This window comes from Chelon labrosus (assembly GCF_963514085.1).
Source record: "Chelon labrosus genome assembly, chromosome: 10".
Classification (NCBI taxonomy): domain Eukaryota; kingdom Metazoa; phylum Chordata; class Actinopteri; order Mugiliformes; family Mugilidae; genus Chelon; species Chelon labrosus.
In genome coordinates this window covers 12,730,003-12,747,470 of record NC_140360.1, presented here as the reverse complement: position 1 = coordinate 12,747,470, position 17,468 = coordinate 12,730,003, and the positions used below count along the sequence as shown (strand labels likewise).

Here is a 17,468-nt window from a genome sequence, read left to right as displayed (position 1 = left end):
TCTTTCTCTGAAAGGTCCCTGTTTCCATTTCCTGTTTTGGCTGACCTTTGCTATGAGAGGATGTCATTGTGCCACCTCCTCAGCGGTGCCTTTAATCTGCCAGTGACATTAGTGTGTCATTGTTGTTTGGCTTGGCTCGGTGTCAGGTTGTTAACCCAGCGTCCCAGCATACCTACACAATAATTATTGGCAGAAATTGCCTTTTTCTGTCTCCTCATAGCTTTTTGTGTTGTCTGTATGACTGTATGACTGTTTTCAGTTGCTGATTTATACTGGTATTTCATTGCTTCTCTGACATTGGCTAAACTGCCAAAGCTATAACACTTTGTCTTGCTGTTTTCTCTCTCCAGCTACCCGTCCTCCAGGCGGCTGCCATGTAGATGAGTTCCACTGTCGGATAGATGGCTTATGCATCCCCATGCGTTGGCGCTGTGATGGTGACACCGACTGTATGGACCTGAGCGATGAGCACAACTGCGAGGGCGTCACCCATATGTGTGACCCAGCTGTCAAGTTCAGCTGTAGGGACTCTGGTAAGGAATCTGTCATCTATCTTAAGGGCCATGGGTGATAACATTTTTGAAAGGCCAAATAATCTTGGAAAATGTTCATGTGTGATTTCTCTTTGTGGCCATTGTGTGAATATATTGCCGTTGCTTTTCCTTGAGGAGGCTGCCTTATATGAAGCTGGATGGTACAAGCTTCCTTCATTGTGCCTAAAGGTCATGGCTGTCAAAGCTTTTTGTAAATGACTTTAATTTGCAAGGCAGTTTATTTCACTTTGACGTCCTTTTTAATTGAAATCAAGTGAGATTAGGTCAAAGGTTTCTGTGCTATAGATCCTGGTGTGACCAAACCCTTGTTTAAAACTGATCTGAATACATTTTGTTAAAGGTCCCTTCATTATACAAGTGAAAGTTGCATATTGGTCCAATATTCACTTTCACTTGTTGCGGATATCAGATATACCACACTTGCAGATTTCAGGTGATTTCAGATCGTCTTTAAGGAACACTAACTGAAAGTGTGTATTTCGTTGCCTCACCAGCTCGCTGCATCAGCAAAGCCTGGGTGTGTGATGGTGATAGTGACTGTGAGGACAACTCGGATGAGGACAACTGCGAGGCGTTGGTGTGCAAGTTATCTCACCACATGTGCGCTACCAACGACTCCATCTGTCTGCCTGCTGAGAAGCTGTGTGATGGCACTGACGATTGTCCGGATGGCTCTGACGAGAAACTCTGTGGTAAAAAAAATAAAAACTTTCTTGACAACCTTTCTACACACTGTTCAGTAACTGATTAATTCTGTGCTGTATTTTCCATATGGTAAATCAAAACACCACAGATTGTATAAACTAGCTCTTCTTCTTTGAGACATTTCCACTCTTTCAACTGTGTTTGTTGCCCGCAGACCTGTGCGCATTGGACAATGGGGGTTGTAGTCACAACTGCAGCATCATACCTGGGGAGGGCTTCATGTGCTCTTGTCCGCTGGGCATGGAGCTCGGAGCTGACAACAAGACCTGCCAGATCCAGAGCTTCTGCCCCAAACACCTCAAGTGTAGCCAGAAGTGTGAACAGGAGAAATCCAGCGTCAAGTGCTCCTGCTACGAGGGATGGGAGCTTGAGTCTGACATGGAGAGCTGCAAAAGCACCGGTAAGGAAAAACAGGAATATTTTGTAATGCAGAGTTTATTCAGTTTGACTGTTCTTGTGCTGAAGAGGATCCCTAAATACTGATTTGTACTTAATCTGGACTGACACTAACCCTATAACTTTTTTCCTTTCTTCAGATCCCTTCAAGCCTTTCATTATCTTCTCCAATCGCCATGAGATCAGAAGGATTGACCTTCACAAGGGGGAGTTCAGTGTGTTAGTACCGGGCCTGAGAAACACCATTGCCTTGGACTTCCACCTCAATCAGAACACGCTGTACTGGACCGACGTTGTTGAGGACAAGATCTACCGTGGGAAACTGTCTGAAAATGGAGGTGAGGCAGCCAGTTAACTTACAGCTCTCTGTAATTTTAGAGTATGTGGAAAAACAAATGGGGTGGTGGATTAAAGAGTCAGATTTACATCTAAATACGTTCATTCTTCAGTGTCATCTTTATGTAAGTACAATAAAAATCCAGTGGTGATAGAGTAAGCAAAGCATATTTCTGCTTTTAACTGGGCATTTCTTGGAAATGAACTACTGCCAAGCAAACCGGGTACATTTTTTTTTTTTTCAGAGCCACATGTGTTTTTTTTTTTATGGTCAGTAGTGGTGTTCTGTGACCCTGAATAACTCTCCCAGGTCACGGTCAGCCTTTCCTGCTCCAAAACCCCACGTCTCCTTGCCAATCAAGTTTGTGTTCTCAGCACAGCACTTAGGGGGCACACGGAAGGCTTTGTCTCTTCCCATTTGTCTCAGTACTCGTTGTGCGTGACTGCAGCCAGAACTCCGATGTAGCGTAGGAGACACAACACACTGCGGATCCAGTTCCCAGGTCTCCAAGGCCACCATTTAAACAGGGTTCCTGGGCAGGGACATGGTGACCAGCCAGTACATCAGCTCATGCTGCTTCTTATGCAGGCCATTGCAGCATGTCCAAAGTAGTTGGCATATACTGGATATGCCCGAGGGTTTAACCAAGACACATGCACCACCACACACACAGAATAATATTAATAACTCCAGCATTCCTTTAAGAAAAAGACCTAACTCTTTTAATTACTATTGGAACGCTTTGTGAAGAACTTGTCTAATCGCACTAAGCCAGAGATGATCACACATTTTGGTTTTGAACTTACTTTGCACGAGAGCCAGTTGTTTCTGGGAAATAATAAAAAGAGAGGGGGATCTGGTGTTGGTTGCTTATTTTCTTAGGAATGGGGCAATGAGGTTGGGGAAATGGTGTTAGTCAAAATCACAGCCATACACTGACAGATCCCATAAGAGGAAGGAATTCTAAACACTTCAGTGGTATTTCTGTTTTTTTGCAGTGAACCATATGTGCTGACTGGAGATTTCTCTCCTTGGTGGACATAACATGAACCAGGCACTTTTTCTTGTTAAAACATCACTAACATTATAATGCTATAAAATACAGAAAAGTAAAGTCCCGTTTTCGTCTTGTTATTCAGTTGCCAAATGCATGATAAAGAACAGTACAAGCTAGTTTTAAGCCCATTTGTCTATGTTCTCTGTCCCGGTCAGCCCTGACTAGTTTTGAGGTGGTTATCCAATATGGACTGGCTACTCCAGAGGGCCTAGCTGTGGACTGGATTGCAGGAAACATTTACTGGGTGGAGAGCAATCTGGACCAGATCGAGGTGGCCAGACTGGACGGGACTATGAGAACCACCCTGTTGGCTGGGGAAGTGGAGCATCCCAGGGCCATCGCCCTAGACCCCCGTGATGGGTAAGAAGCACAGTCACAGACATGCATAATAATTGTACAAAAGTGTTCTCATGTGACAATACTATGCACATTCGTGAGATCCCTCCTCACATATGCATTTTCCTGTTGGCAGCATTCTATTTTGGACAGACTGGGATGCCAGTCTCCCCAGGATTGAGGCAGCATCTATGAGCGGTGAAGGCAGACGCACCATTCACAGGGAGACGGGCAGTGGCGGCTGGCCCAACGGACTCACCGTGGACTATATGGAAAGACGCATTGTCTGGATTGATGCCAGGTAGCATTTTTCTCCAGATTCTCAATATACAGAGTGCTCTCATCGCTCTGCATCCACCCACTCACTACATCACCCACTTGCTCAGTCTTCTTCTGACGCCAAACATTTATTTTTACTAAACATGCAGATGTTTTTTGCTTATGTAAAGCTAAGGCAGATGTGTACACTAACATGAGCAACATGTAAACTGACGCGTTACATGTATACATTTCTGCCTGCCTTCATGCTTCTCCAGGTCGGATGCTATCTACTCTGCAATGTACAATGGCTCTGGACTGATCGAAGTGCTGCGAGGTCATGAGTATCTGTCCCACCCGTTTGCCGTCACCATGTACGGAGGCGAGGTCTACTGGACTGACTGGAGGACTAACACCCTCGCCAAAGCCAACAAATGGACGGGACACAACGTCACTGTCGTCCAGCGCACCAACACACAGCCCTTTGACTTGCAAGTCTATCACCCGTCCAGACAACCTCAGGGTATGTTAGTACGGACACAGATGCTTATACAGAGAGAGAGAGAGGCCAGCCACAGATTTACCCCTACTCGTCAGAATAGGTCGCTGATTTGGGCTTTAGCACAAAGGGGTGACGAGCTCGCAGTTCATCGCTGGCCATGTTATTCATGGCTTCTATTCACCAAAGACAGCTGACCTTTTAGAGCTGCGAGACACGTTGTCTCCTCACACCGGCAGCAATTTGGACACCCCCCCGCTGCCTTGTTGATCAAAAAGCCACCTCACTGTTTGGCATTTCCCACGGGCTCAGTGGGAAACAAAACCTTCCTTCTGAATCTCAAATGTCATATGTTCATCTCACAGGCACATGTGATTGACAAGATGGCTAAAGGGTTGTCAGAAATGTTTTGCAGTGTTTTGTCACGTCACCTTAATGTTTAATAGCTGCTGGCCAATCGGATCAAGAGGGGGAGCTTGGGCAACAGTGAGGCACAGGGTCTTGTATCTGGTGACAGGAAAAAAATGATCTTACTAAGCTGCTGATTGACAGATGCAACCAATCCCCATGACAGCGATGAGGCAATAAGCTGTGTTGACAGATCTGGTAGACAAGGTCTTTTTTTAAACACTTGTTTTCCTTGAGGGCGTGTTGATGGAGAGCTCCATCCAATTAGGAAGTCTTTCAAACTAGTGTGAGACAGCATGGAAAGTCTAATTCTACAATTACCTACTACTTTTTTTTTTTTTTGCGTGTCCCTCTCTTACTTCAAATATCCTCAATGGTTTTTTCTTCCTTTTAGCTCCAAACCCATGTGCCACCAGTGACGGCAAAGGCCCTTGCTCCCATCTGTGTCTCATCAACTTTAACCAGACCTTCTCCTGCGCCTGCCCTCACCTCATGAAGCTGCAACCTGACAAGCGAACATGCAAAGGTAAGGGCCGCTGCTTACAAACACACAAGCACTTAAAAAAAACCAAAAAAAAAAAAAACCACTCCTAATAGAGAATGTACAAAAAAAATCCTGTCACATATAATCCACGTCATCGAAGGGGGGAGAGACAGGCTCTGCGTTTACAGAAATCTTTTCCAACGACTGTTTTGACTGCTACGGTGCGCTCTGCTGCCAAACGGGTTATCTCTTATGACGGAAGATCTGATTACATCTCCTTTGTTTGCGCCACGATGGCTTCTCCACTTTCCATTTCGTTTCATATATAAGACTATCACAAAAGATGAAGTGAGGTCTTCATTTATTGCAGGTGCAATTTCAGGAGTAGTTTTCATGGTGGTTTTGATGGGTAGCTGTGGGAATTTCATGTGCGCACAAGCTCGCTTTCCGAGTGTCTAAATCTTTTGCATTCTACAAAACAATCGCTATCTCACCAGTGTACATGTAAGGATAACTGGATTACCATGTCTGATGCACAGGAATTTTAATGGAGCAAAGCTCTCTCTGAACTATAAAATAAAAAAAAATGTTTTTGCGAAAGTTTGGTTGAGGGGAGTCATCTGTTATCTCCACCACTGAACTCCCCTGAGATAATCCACAGATGAGTTGGTTAAATTCACCCTCCGGAGCATTTATCTCTTGGGATCCAGCCGGCTTTCTTTGTTTGTGCGGCGCATATAATCAGATCAAGTCTAAAATTAGCTTCACTTTTAAACGCAATGTGCTTATATGATGAGACAAACATGAACTTGGAACAGAGGATCTTCATACCTGAAAAAGTTTTTTTTTGCCTGAAATCACCCAGCATCCCATGTGAAGTCTTTTTTTTTTTCGTAAATTAGATTCATATGCGCTCAGTCTTCTGTTCCTGTGTGGGTAACTTGCCATAGCAGACACAATAGAAGTAGTTCAAATCATTCTTATTCTGCATCGTTTGTTTTTCTTTTGCAGAATCCCGCAAGTTCCTCCTTTATGCTCGTCAGATAGAGATCCGAGGTGTAGACATTGACAACCCCTACTACAACTACATCATCTCCTTCACCGTGCCGGATATTGACAACGTCACGGTGGTGGATTATGACGCTGTGGAGCATCGGATCTACTGGTCTGACGTGCGAACTCAGACCATCAAAAGAGCTTTCATCAACGGCACAGGGGTGGAGACTGTTGTGTCCGCTGGTAAGAGCAGCTCCAGGAATATGTGTCCTTACAGTTTTATTTAATTCTTTATTTTTTAAATCTGGGGTATTAAAAGTAGTAGTTTTTCATAATGCACGCCATTGAAGTCATAACCTTTTGTCTTGCGGATCTTAAATTCCACAGACCTTCCTAATGCCCATGGGATGGCAGTAGACTGGGTGTCCAGGAACTTGTTCTGGACCAGCTATGATGCCAATAAAAAGCAGATCAACGTGGCCCGGCTGGATGGATCTTTCAAGAATGCGGTCATCCAGGGCTTAGACAAGCCCCACTGTCTGGTGGTTCACCCTCTGCTGGGGTAAGTGTTATTTCCAGTAAGTCAGGCCTGCAGTCAATTTGAAATATAAATTATCATCTACATCTCTTATTATTCTTTCCTCTCCTCAGCAAGCTTTACTGGACTGATGGTGACAACATAAGCATGGCCAATATGGATGGCGGCAACCGCACCACACTTTTCACCAATCAAAAAGGACCAGTTGGTAAGCAGGTGTAGCCCCTACATTCAAAAATATCTAATTATAGTAGCTAAATGATATTGAATCTCTATTTGATTCTACAGAGTAAAAGCACAGATTAAGCATATTAGTGTAACAGATGTGTATGTGTAACAGCACCATTATTCTTTGCACTCAGGCCTCTCCATTGACTATGAGAAAGCGCAGCTGTACTGGATCAGCTCAGGGAACAGCACGATTAACCGGTGCCAGCTGGATGGATCTCAACTGGAGATCCTGGAAAGTGTTAAAGGCAAACTTACCAAGGCTACTGCACTGGCCATTATGGGTAAGATGAAAGGGATAATATGCTAAGAAGACTAATATGGGAATAATGGGATGACATACATAAGATATCTATCCATTTCCATTAATGTAGGAGACAAGCTCTGGTGGGCAGACCAGGGAACTGACCAGATAGGAACCTGTGACAAGGCGGATGGAGGAAACTGGAAGGTTCTGCGAAACAACACCTCTCCTATGATGCACATGAGGATCTATGATGAGGATGTGCAGAAAGGTAAGACAATGTAACTTGTGGTGGTTTTGTCAATAACGAGTCGAAAAGCAAATATAGGTTAAATTCAGTCTAGTCTCTCTCTCTCTAAGATCTAGGATGTTAAACCCTCATCTTGTCTCCTTTTCCTTCAGCAAGTATCAATCTGTGCAGTAACAACAACGGTGACTGCTCACAGCTGTGCCTGCCCACCTCACAATCAACAAGGGCCTGCATGTGTACTGCTGGATACAGCCTGAAGACGGGACAGCAGTCCTGTGAAGGTTAGACAGCAGCTATAGTCGTACAAACAGGAGAAACGCATTGTTTGCTAAACACATCAACTCAATGTGTTCTCTCTTGCAAGGTATGGGCTCTTTCCTGCTTTACTCTGTTCATGAGGGAATCAGAGGAATTCCACTCGACCCCGCGGACAAATCTGATGCCCTGGTGCCGGTGTCTGGCACCTCTCTGGCCGTCGGCATCGACTTCCACGCCGGTGAGTGACACTGAGGGACACCGGTAAATAGATGCATAGATGCAAATAGATAAATAGAGTGACGTCTTAAAGCTGTGGTTATCTCCTCCTCTTCAGAGAATGACACCATCTACTGGGTGGACATGGGCCTGAGTACCATCAGCAGGGCTAAGAGAGATCAGACGTGGAGAGAAGATGTGGTAACCAACGGCATTGGCAGAGTGGAGGGCATCACCGTTGACTGGATAGCAGGTCTAGTCATTACAAAATTGAAATCATATTTGAATTTCATCCAACATCTGTGCTCTCTTTATTCTGGCACAAGCACAGTTACAGGACTACAACTCATTTATATTATTGCTCTTTTATAGGAAATATTTACTGGACTGACCAGGGCTTTGATGTGATTGAAGTGGCAAGGCTGAATGGCTCCTTCCGCTATGTAGTCATTTCTCAGGGTCTGGACAAACCCAGAGCTATAACTGTCCACCCAGTGAAAGGGTAAGGCTCCCTGCGAGGAGTTCAATGCTGCCTTCTTGAATAGCGCTGCCTTAAAGTGCTTGCAGTGCAGTTAAAATAATACTATTTTAAATCATCTCCCTTTTCCCTGTACAGGTATTTGTTCTGGACAGAGTGGGGTCAGTATCCTCGTATCGAACGCTCTCGGCTGGATGGATCCGAGAGACTGGTCCTTGTCAATGTGAGCATCAGCTGGCCAAATGGCATCTCCATTGACTACGAGGTATGGGCCAGTGATACTGTCTAATACTGTCAGTTTTCCAGTGGCTGGGCCTTTAATCAACGGGTTCATTAATATGCCTTGTGGTTTCATTAATTTAACACACAATTATATGAAGTATTAGACTCATGTCGATATTTGACACTATTTTATGTCCGTTTTGCCTCTGCAGGAAGGTTTGCTGTATTGGTGCGATGCCAGGACAGACAAGATCGAACGCATCAACCTGGAGACTGGAGAGAACAGGGAGCTGGTGCTGGCTAACAACAACATGGACATGTTCGCTGTGTCTGTATTTGAGGGACATATCTATTGGAGCGACAGGTCAGCTTCTCCAGCGTTCTAAATAAATGAAAGGTTTTCGTGTCGTGACTTGACTCACAGTTTTATTGTCTTCTGTGCAGAACTCACGCCAATGGCTCCATCAAGAGAGGCAGCAAAGACAATGCTACAGATGCCGTGCAGCTCAGGACAGGCATTGGTGTACAGCTGAAAGACATCAAGGTCTTCAACAGGGCCAGGCAGCAAGGTAGGAACACATACAAAACACCTCATAAGTCTTTATAAGTCCCCACATGTTATTAAAAACAAGCTGTCACGCACCATGATTAAAAACTATTACCACCGAGCGTAATCAACAACCTCCAGGCATCGAAAAAAGGCTGTGTTTAACCAGGCTCATTATTTCTTTAACAGCACACCTTCTAAACGTGTCGCATTCTCCACAGGCACAAACGTCTGCAAAGACAAAAACGGCGGCTGTGAACAGCTGTGTCTTTACCGTGGCAACGGGAAGCGCACCTGCGCCTGTGCTCACGGCATGCTGGCAGAAGACAACAGCAGTTGCCGCGACTATGACGGATACCTGCTCTACTCGGAACGTACCATACTGAAAAGCATTCACCTGTCGGACGAGACGAACCTCAATGCGCCAATAAAGCCGTTTGAGGACCCGGACCACATGAAGAACGTCATTGCCCTGACCTTTGACTATCATGGCGGTGGAGGGAAAGGGGCCAACCGCATCTTCTTCAGTGACATTCACTTTGGCAACATCCAGCAGATCAACGACGATGGGACAGACCGCAAGATTTTGGTGGACAGTAAGTGTGCAGTCCTCAGTCACGAATCTCTATTTAACTTTAGCACATACACAGAACCTAAAACTTTCACCACCATATGTATTTCAGCTGTGTGGCCCCTCTGTAAGATTTTTTTTTTTTTTGTATTTTCTCCATTAATAATTGAATGTTGTCCCTCGTCCCCTTAACGCTGTCAGCAGACATCATCCCACATTTTTGACAGCGTAAGTACTCAGGAGGGTCCATTGTGATGAACACATAGCTGCAGCTTCTCAACTAGTGGAGATTGACATCACAAGTGAAGGAGACACATTTGCACACGCAAACACTTTTTGCTTGTTTCAACACTGAAGGTTTTCTTCTAAATCCCACTCTTTTTAAATAATTTAAGAGTAGGTTGCTGAACCCAACCCAGAGCAGTGTCGCATTCAAACGTCCCCTGGCTAAAGCAGTTTGCAAGCAAACACAACATTAGTCGAGTGCACGCAGATTGTGTCTTTATTGATATTGCAGGGTTTTAAACAGATTGTGAAAATTATGTTTTTCATTTACTAGAATTCCATTAGGAAGATTTAATCCAGCTATGGTTAGGAAAGTGTATTTGTCCAGATAAGACTAAGCTAAATCAAAATGATCATATATCAACATTTCATTGAATCGTGATTATGTAATCCTTGTGTATCACTGTAATAATATACTCCCCTACAAATTAATAATTCCAAACAAAAGCGTGATGAAGGTATTTGTAATTCATGTTGTTACAACATTTTTAATATGATAAAATCTGTTATTATTTCTCACTAAGATCTCACTAAAACAATCCTTTATTTTTACAATCTGCAATCACGTTATTCACAATGGAATGCAGTTTATTGCATTTGGCATCACTTTCAATATATCAAACGAAATGCATTACATGTCCAGTAATTTGACAAATATAAATATATAAAGATTGGTCCTGATTCCAGTATTAAGTAAAGCAATGAGGTGGCAGTTTTTTCCTTCTGGTCAGAGATTCAGTTCGGGTCTCTTTCCGACGTTGTGTCCAGTTCAAAGGGTTGTACAATATCTCTGCCCATCACATGAGGGCAGCCAGTCAGACAGCTTTTGCACCATGCCCAGCGCCCTCTCCCTATCTCTAACAGGTCTTGTCTAAACTTCTGAGACATAAACCCGTACAGTATGGGATTAACCACTGCTACAGAGGTTGCCAACAGTCTTGCCAGGATGGCAGTAGTGTTGTAGCCAGGTGAGCTTGTTAGGGTCCCCCCAATGAAGGAGAACATGACTGCATAGGAGGGCAGCCACAGGAGAGTGAAGACCAAGACGAGCAGAGCTGAAGTGTGAGTCACTTGGCGCTGGTAGCGTTCGAGCTGGGGAGCGTTCCCCAGACGGCGTGCATGTTGAAGAAAACAGTAGATCTTTGTGTGCATCAAAACAATGATCCCTAGTGGCAGAGCAAAGCCAAACAGGAATAGGGCAATGCTGTAGACCAGCTGGCAGAAGTCAGATAGAAAGGCAAAGCAGTACACTGCGTTGGAAATGGATATTGTGCGGAAGGCAAACTGTGGTGCTGCCAAAGCCGAGGCGGGGATCCAAAGCAGAGCTACTGTCAGCTTGATGCGCCTGTGCATTCTCGAACGGAAAACCCAGGCGGGATGTACCACTGTAAGGTAACGCGTCACCGCCAAAGCTGCCAGGGTGAGCACGGAGGCGGCCGAGCAGGCCACGCTCAGGAAGCTGACGGCTTTGCACAGGAAGCTGCCGAAAGGCCAGTAGCCCAGGGCGATAGCAGAGGTGTTGAAGGGCAGGCAGAGTAAGAGCAGCAGGTCGGCGGCACTAAGAGCCAGCAGCAGAGTGTCTGTGCCATGTGGGGGTTGATTTTCTTTCTTCTTCCGGCCAGTGATGATGGTGATTACCAGGGTTTGGCCCACGACGCCAGTCACCAGAAGCAGCCCGTCCAGGATGGGCACTAAGACTTTAATCAAAGCATCATGTGCCCTGTTCATTTGGTCTGGGCTGCTGCTGTTTATTTGCTGCTCCAAAGTCTCCATGCAGTCACAGTAAAAGTCTCCGGAGTAATTAATCTAATCTCCTGTTAATATTGAGCATCAGAGCAGCATGTTGATGCAGTGTCTGGGTGATTCATCTGTTGGCTCAAGTTCATGTCTTAAACGATATTAACAGGCATGACTACACTCCACAGAGACAGCTAGTACTTTCATAATTATAGCACTGAGTTAAACAGTGATAAGCTGGCTTCTTCATCGACATTTATAGTCTTTATCCTCACAGGAAGAGAGACCTGAGAAGTATAATGTACTTTATTTTTACTTTGTGTGTCTATAAATGACAGAAAATATACCAAATATCCTTTTCAAGTGCCCAGAGAAAGTCAAGTAGTTAAATCTGCTTCTTCTTGAATAATGTATGTCCTGCTGGTCTCTGCTTGAATCCCTCTTAAATTTGTGTCCTTCACGCTGCGTCTCTTTAAATTTTCCAGCTGGTTGAACCAATGTAAACTACTTAAAGACAGCTGGATGTGGCACACACCGTTTCTGAAGAAAGGGGATAGACTCAGAAAAAAAACTCCTCTCAAAACCCCGTTGTCCAGTTTTATTAAGAAAAAAAAACAACGTGTGCCCTTAAAATCTCCTTCGCCGCATCAGCACGTCCTTCCGAGGAGGAGCAGGTCGGGTGGAAGCCCAGAAAGATGTCAGTGCAGCAGTTACTCTATGACTGTATTGATTCTCGAAAGCGGGACAAATTCATCTCAGTGGTTGCAAACAGGCGTTCCTCTTTAAGAGCAGTCAATGGTGCTTGATGCTAAGTGCTCACCACGGCAGGAGGCATCTTGTCCATTTAGAAGCTCTTCAGAGAGTTATAACATGTAGACTCCACCAGAAGGGGAGTTGCTGTAAAGTTAACACGATGTTTAATCCCTGAAGGGAAAAAAAATACAAAAAACAAGAGTATTGGTCAAAATTAAGAGTTAACGAACGTTTGGTCGTACTCAGGTGTCGCTTGGACAGTCAGAAAGGCTCTCTGTGTGGCAATAGTGTTCCCAACAGGTTTTATCCACTGTTTGCACAGTAACCCGGGGCTGAGCTGCTTTAGCCAATGGGAGGAGAAACTGTTTCTCATTATATAATACTGGTGTGGACCCACTTGATTCATCCCCAGTAACTATGTCATCTTCCCTTGATCCGAGCAATCAGCTCCTAAATCACCCCCTTATTTTTCTTGTTGCTGTTTTGCTCAGCCTGATGGTTGAGTTTGAGAAATAGTGTGAATTGCTTGCATCTGGCCCCGAACTGGTCTTTGAGTTGCATTTAGGTCCGTTAACAAGGTGTTTAACCTTAAAATTATCGTGCATTTGGGTTGGTTTTGGCACTTCTGAAACTTCTACTCAACGGCAATTATAGACTTTCAACCCGGGGCAAACCGTTGTGTTGAGCGTTCAGGTTTTTATTGTTGACTGTAAGTGGCCATAAACGTGGTTGCTAGCGTAACTAAGCAGAGATGGATGCACAGCATGGGGCCCATAAAGCTGCAATGCCTGTCCTTTTCCATGATGTTGAGTGTCATATAGGCATCACTGGAAAAAAAAAAAACATTCTTGTATGTACTCTAAGTGCGGGGTCAATGGACAGCTACAGGGAGAAGCTGCTTTATCTTTGCCATTCATGGTTGATTTCTTCACCCTGCCCCGTGTCCCTAAAGCGTCTCAAGCTGTTCCAGTTGCAGCTTTCTTCCCAGAACAAGAATTCCAGACCGTGGATGAGAATATCCTCAAAGAGCGGTGTTTGTATGTGCAGGCAGTTGGCCATGAAATGACAGGATGATACAGACCCTTTAAACTCTCTCCAGGAACACCAGCCTTGGCACACACTCTGATCTGTGTAGCTTCACTTCCATTGCCTCCCTCTTTCTCTCTCTCCTCTTTAGCCTTGATCTTCTTCCATTCATGAGCTGACACGAGATGATATGGAAACCTTAAAAGCGTTTACCACCGCTTCTTTAATAAAGTCTCACACACTTAACCATGGGGGCAGCTATGACAGTGATTAATGATTTGTTGAATTCTCACTGAAAGTCCTCTTTAAGGCTCCTACTTACACCCTTGAGAGGTGATATTTTCATAGAGAAATATGAAGAATTTGTTCCTCTTTTGTATTTTAATGCTTTGGCACTCATGGACCCAATACATTTACAGAGGGTGAACTTCTTTCTTTTGTGTTCCACAGATGTCGGGTCAGTTGAGGGCCTGGCGTACCACCGTGGATGGGATACTCTGTACTGGACCAGTTACACAACCTCCACCATCACTCGCCACACTGTGGATCAGAGCCGCTCCGTGGCCTATAACCGCAACACTGTAGTCACCATGTCTGGAGAGGACCACCCCAGAGCCTTTGTGCTGGATGAGTGTCAGGAGTGAGTCATTAATATCGAATCTTGGTGTGCTTCTCTAAATCAGGGCCCAGTTCCAATATTCTTTCTCTTTTTTGTCTTTCTCTTGAACAGCAGAATTATTTTACTCCAGTCAACCATAACGTTCCTACCAAGACATTTTAGGGGCTCCCGCTGCACATCATAATACTTGTCCTGTGTTTGCTCCCACCATAGCCTCATGTTCTGGACCAACTGGAACGAGCACTCTCCCAGCATCATGAGGGCCTCTCTGAACGGAGCCAACGTGATTGTGATCATCGGCACTGACATTAAAACTCCCAACGGCCTGGCCATAGATCACCGCGCCGAGAAACTCTACTTCTCCGATGCCACGCTGGACAAGATCGAACGCTGTGAATACGACGGAAGCAGTCGTTACGTAAGCCGCACTTTTATTCATCTTTGGCTGGAAACAAGTCGTCATAGAGGCGTGCACTTCTTGAAATGAGGCCTGCACTTTTTTTTTTCTACTCAGGTCTTGTTGAAGAACGAGCCTGTCCATCCGTTTGGTCTTGCCGTGTACGGAGATTATATCTTCTGGACCGACTGGGTGAGGAGGGCTGTCCTCAGAGCTGACAAGTACACAGGAGGAGACATGAAAGTGCTGCGTGCTGACATCCCTCAGCAGCCAATGGGTATCGTCGCTGTGGCTAATGACACTAACAGCTGTGAGTATCATTCACTCCATCCATTCAGTTTGCATAGGACAAATCTTAATTCCATAAACCCGGAAGGTAACATTAGTGTCACTAGTTATCATCATGTTGTTGTTTTCTACCCTATACTGTGTTTTTATGACCAAATATCTGCAAACCAAATGACATTCTCATCAACCTTGGCTGTGTTGTTTATTGCTCATGCTGTTAGATCTCCTACTATGGTTGTTATATAACGAAAGCTGATTCCCTCAGGCTTTAAATAAGGCCATGTTTTTGCAGTCCATGCAAAATGTTCTGTTTTATTGGCTCCTTTCTTGCTATAGTAACTCCAATATTTTGGACACATTACGTCATGCTGGGCTGTTTGGTAATTATTTGCTGCGCTGAAGAAAATATCTCCCCAAAACCACACAGCGCCCTAACTAACCTCCCCGTGCTCATACATTCCGCAGGCGAGTTTTCTCCATGCAGAACTAATAACGGAGGTTGCCAGGACCTGTGTCTGCCCACGTCTGATGGACGGGTCAACTGCAGCTGCCGCGGAGACCGCCAGCTTCTTGAAGACAACACCTGCTCTTGTAAGAGAGAGAAAGCGAAAGTCTTGAACTGCTTTTAGGATAACACTTTTGATAGGGGGGGGGCAAATAAAAAGGTTGAATGTTTCTGAATTTAAATGTTTCTGCCACACCAGCGCTGAATGTGTCCTGCGGAAGTGTGGATGACTTTGAGTGTGGAAACGGCGACTGCATCAACTACAGCCTGACATGTGACGGGATGGCCCACTGCAAGGACAAGTCTGACGAGAAGCAGTCCTACTGTTGTGAGTTTTTTCATGGTGGCGAATAGAGGGTGAACAATGAGCTGTCAGATGTCAGTGTTTGATCTCACAGATCAGTAGATGGTCTCATTAAGAGTCATTTAGAACAAGAGCACAAATACAATTAATGCAAGGGCGCAGGCTGTTGAATACTGATGCAGAAACTTGACATGCTGGTCAAGTACGGGAATGTATGCAGTGCAAGGCTGTGCCGCAAATGCATCACAGGAAGTCATCGCCGCCTGTAGCCATTAAACTTTTGAACTTCTTGCTCAGAGTGTCAGGCTATCGCTCCTCTGCACCGTCGTCAGCTTAATAACCTCATAATTTATTGTCTAGAAATTGTGCAATACCTTAAATCAGTTTGCTTCAAAACAAAAAATACAATGGTGAGTTGGGAGATACATAAAATAACACCTCAGCTAACTTTAATCGGCTGTTCTCCGTCCACAGCCAATCGAATCTGTAAGAAAGGCTACAGACGCTGCATAAATGGCCGCTGTATTGGCCACCAGTTCTGGTGTGACGGCACGGACGACTGTGGCGACCATTCAGATGAACTGCCCTGCAACAGTAAGTCATTTATGTCCAAGTTAAGCTTTTGTAATGTTTTTGCTGATCAGATGCTGCATTTTAATGACACCCTACCTGTATTAGTTCTGCCAGTGTGGGTTTTGTTGCCCAATAAAATCCTCTTTGACTGGCACATGCTGCGTTAAAGTAATCAGAGGTTTGCATTACGTTGTGAAGGTGTGCTCGCTCACAACTCTCGCCCTGTTTGTCCTTGCAGTGACGCTGTGCAAAGTGGGAGAGTTCCAGTGCAAAGATGGAAGCTGCATCTCCAACTACAGCCGCTGTGACCAGGTGGTCAACTGTGAGGATGCGAGCGATGAAATGAACTGCCGTATGTTAACTGTTGTTATTTTCAACACTATGTCTTGTTTCTGCGTATTCACTTATTATTAGTGGAAACAATTAGTGGTTTTTACTATTCCAGGTGGCATTTGAAGGTAGTTTAAAAAGTTTTCCCCATTTTTTTCAGAGGCCACCGATTGCTCCCGTTTCTTCCGCCTTGGAGTTAAAGGAGCCTCCTTCCAGAACTGTGAGAAAACCACTCTGTGTTATCTGTCCTCATGGGTCTGTGACGGCAACAACGACTGCGGGGACTTTTCCGATGAGAGAAACTGTCCAGGTCAGTGCTTTTTTCCTCCTCTAACATACTTTCAGCGTTTCTCAGCGCAGCGGGCGTTCAGTGTTGCGTTATTTTTCTGTTGTTTTGCAGATAAAAGGAGGCTTAAATGTCCTGTCAACTTCTTCGCTTGTCCAAGCGGTCGGTGTATTCCTATGAGCTGGACCTGTGATAAGGAGAATGACTGTGAGAACGGAGCTGATGAGACACATTGTGGTCAGTCTTGTACAAAGTCATCCTCCATTTCCACTGGATTTAGCCTGAAAGCAATAACGACACCAGACTGTTTTTCTTTAGCTTTCCCACAGTAGACGGAAAAACACGACTTACAGTCAGGGTTAATTAAATAATAATAGCTCTAAAATGCTCTCTGCCCTCGTTTGCAGACAAATTTTGCACATCCTCCCAGTTTGAATGTGGAAACCACCGCTGCATTTCCAGCCACTGGGTGTGTGACGGCTCTGACGACTGTGGCGACGGTTCTGACGAAGACCAGAGATGCAGTAAGTGCTGACTCTGTCCCTCCGAAGTTTAATAGAGACATTTGAGTGCGCAAGATTTCCACGTGTTATATCATCGTGTAACCTTCTCATGATGTTGTCACAGAATCCAAGACCTGCAGTCCTGAGGCTTTCCAGTGTCCAGGATCCCATATGTGTGTGCCTCAACGCTGGAAGTGTGATGGAGATAAAGACTGTCCTGATGGAGCTGATGAGAGTGTCAAGGCTGGCTGCTGTGAGTGGGACAATTACGAAATAACCC

At 44.9% G+C, this 17,468-nt stretch overlaps 2 protein-coding genes across 3 annotated transcripts in view; one reads left to right on the top strand and one right to left on the bottom strand.

The window, feature by feature from the left end:
* The window catches only part of LOC311495027 (low-density lipoprotein receptor-related protein 1-like), a 77,640-nt gene that overhangs the window by 45,881 nt on the left and 14,291 nt on the right, over positions 1-17,468 (top strand). For both annotated transcript variants that reach the window (XM_084554329.1, XM_084554328.1), the window contains exons 21-52: positions 351-533; positions 1,049-1,246; positions 1,414-1,659; positions 1,796-1,993; positions 3,205-3,409; positions 3,522-3,686; positions 3,922-4,166; positions 4,945-5,076; positions 6,046-6,273; positions 6,418-6,592; positions 6,682-6,776; positions 6,931-7,080; positions 7,171-7,311; positions 7,443-7,571; positions 7,655-7,786; positions 7,883-8,017; positions 8,137-8,266; positions 8,381-8,507; positions 8,677-8,828; positions 8,909-9,033; positions 9,233-9,607; positions 13,834-14,023; positions 14,216-14,420; positions 14,517-14,709; positions 15,153-15,278; positions 15,392-15,520; positions 15,971-16,090; positions 16,308-16,421; positions 16,560-16,709; positions 16,800-16,922; positions 17,093-17,209; positions 17,313-17,441. In XM_084554329.1, the coding sequence (XP_084410455.1) occupies positions 351-533; positions 1,049-1,246; positions 1,414-1,659; positions 1,796-1,993; positions 3,205-3,409; positions 3,522-3,686; positions 3,922-4,166; positions 4,945-5,076; positions 6,046-6,273; positions 6,418-6,592; positions 6,682-6,776; positions 6,931-7,080; positions 7,171-7,311; positions 7,443-7,571; positions 7,655-7,786; positions 7,883-8,017; positions 8,137-8,266; positions 8,381-8,507; positions 8,677-8,828; positions 8,909-9,033; positions 9,233-9,607; positions 13,834-14,023; positions 14,216-14,420; positions 14,517-14,709; positions 15,153-15,278; positions 15,392-15,520; positions 15,971-16,090; positions 16,308-16,421; positions 16,560-16,709; positions 16,800-16,922; positions 17,093-17,209; positions 17,313-17,441 (5,262 nt within the window). The remainder of the gene's footprint in view (positions 1-350; positions 534-1,048; positions 1,247-1,413; positions 1,660-1,795; positions 1,994-3,204; positions 3,410-3,521; positions 3,687-3,921; positions 4,167-4,944; positions 5,077-6,045; positions 6,274-6,417; positions 6,593-6,681; positions 6,777-6,930; positions 7,081-7,170; positions 7,312-7,442; positions 7,572-7,654; positions 7,787-7,882; positions 8,018-8,136; positions 8,267-8,380; positions 8,508-8,676; positions 8,829-8,908; positions 9,034-9,232; positions 9,608-13,833; positions 14,024-14,215; positions 14,421-14,516; positions 14,710-15,152; positions 15,279-15,391; positions 15,521-15,970; positions 16,091-16,307; positions 16,422-16,559; positions 16,710-16,799; positions 16,923-17,092; positions 17,210-17,312; positions 17,442-17,468) is intronic.
* Positions 10,484-12,744, bottom strand: LOC311495039 (galanin receptor type 1). The gene has a single exon (XM_084554351.1). It carries the CDS (start codon positions 11,638-11,640, stop codon positions 10,603-10,605), a length of 1,038 nt encoding a protein of 345 aa, XP_084410477.1. The 5' UTR covers positions 11,641-12,744; the 3' UTR covers positions 10,484-10,602.

What these genes read in the sequence shown, in the direction of transcription:
- LOC311495039 (XM_084554351.1), bottom strand. Translation starts at nt 11,640, where the DNA reads ATGGAGACTTTGGAGCAGCAAATAAACAGCAGCAGCCCAGACCAAATG.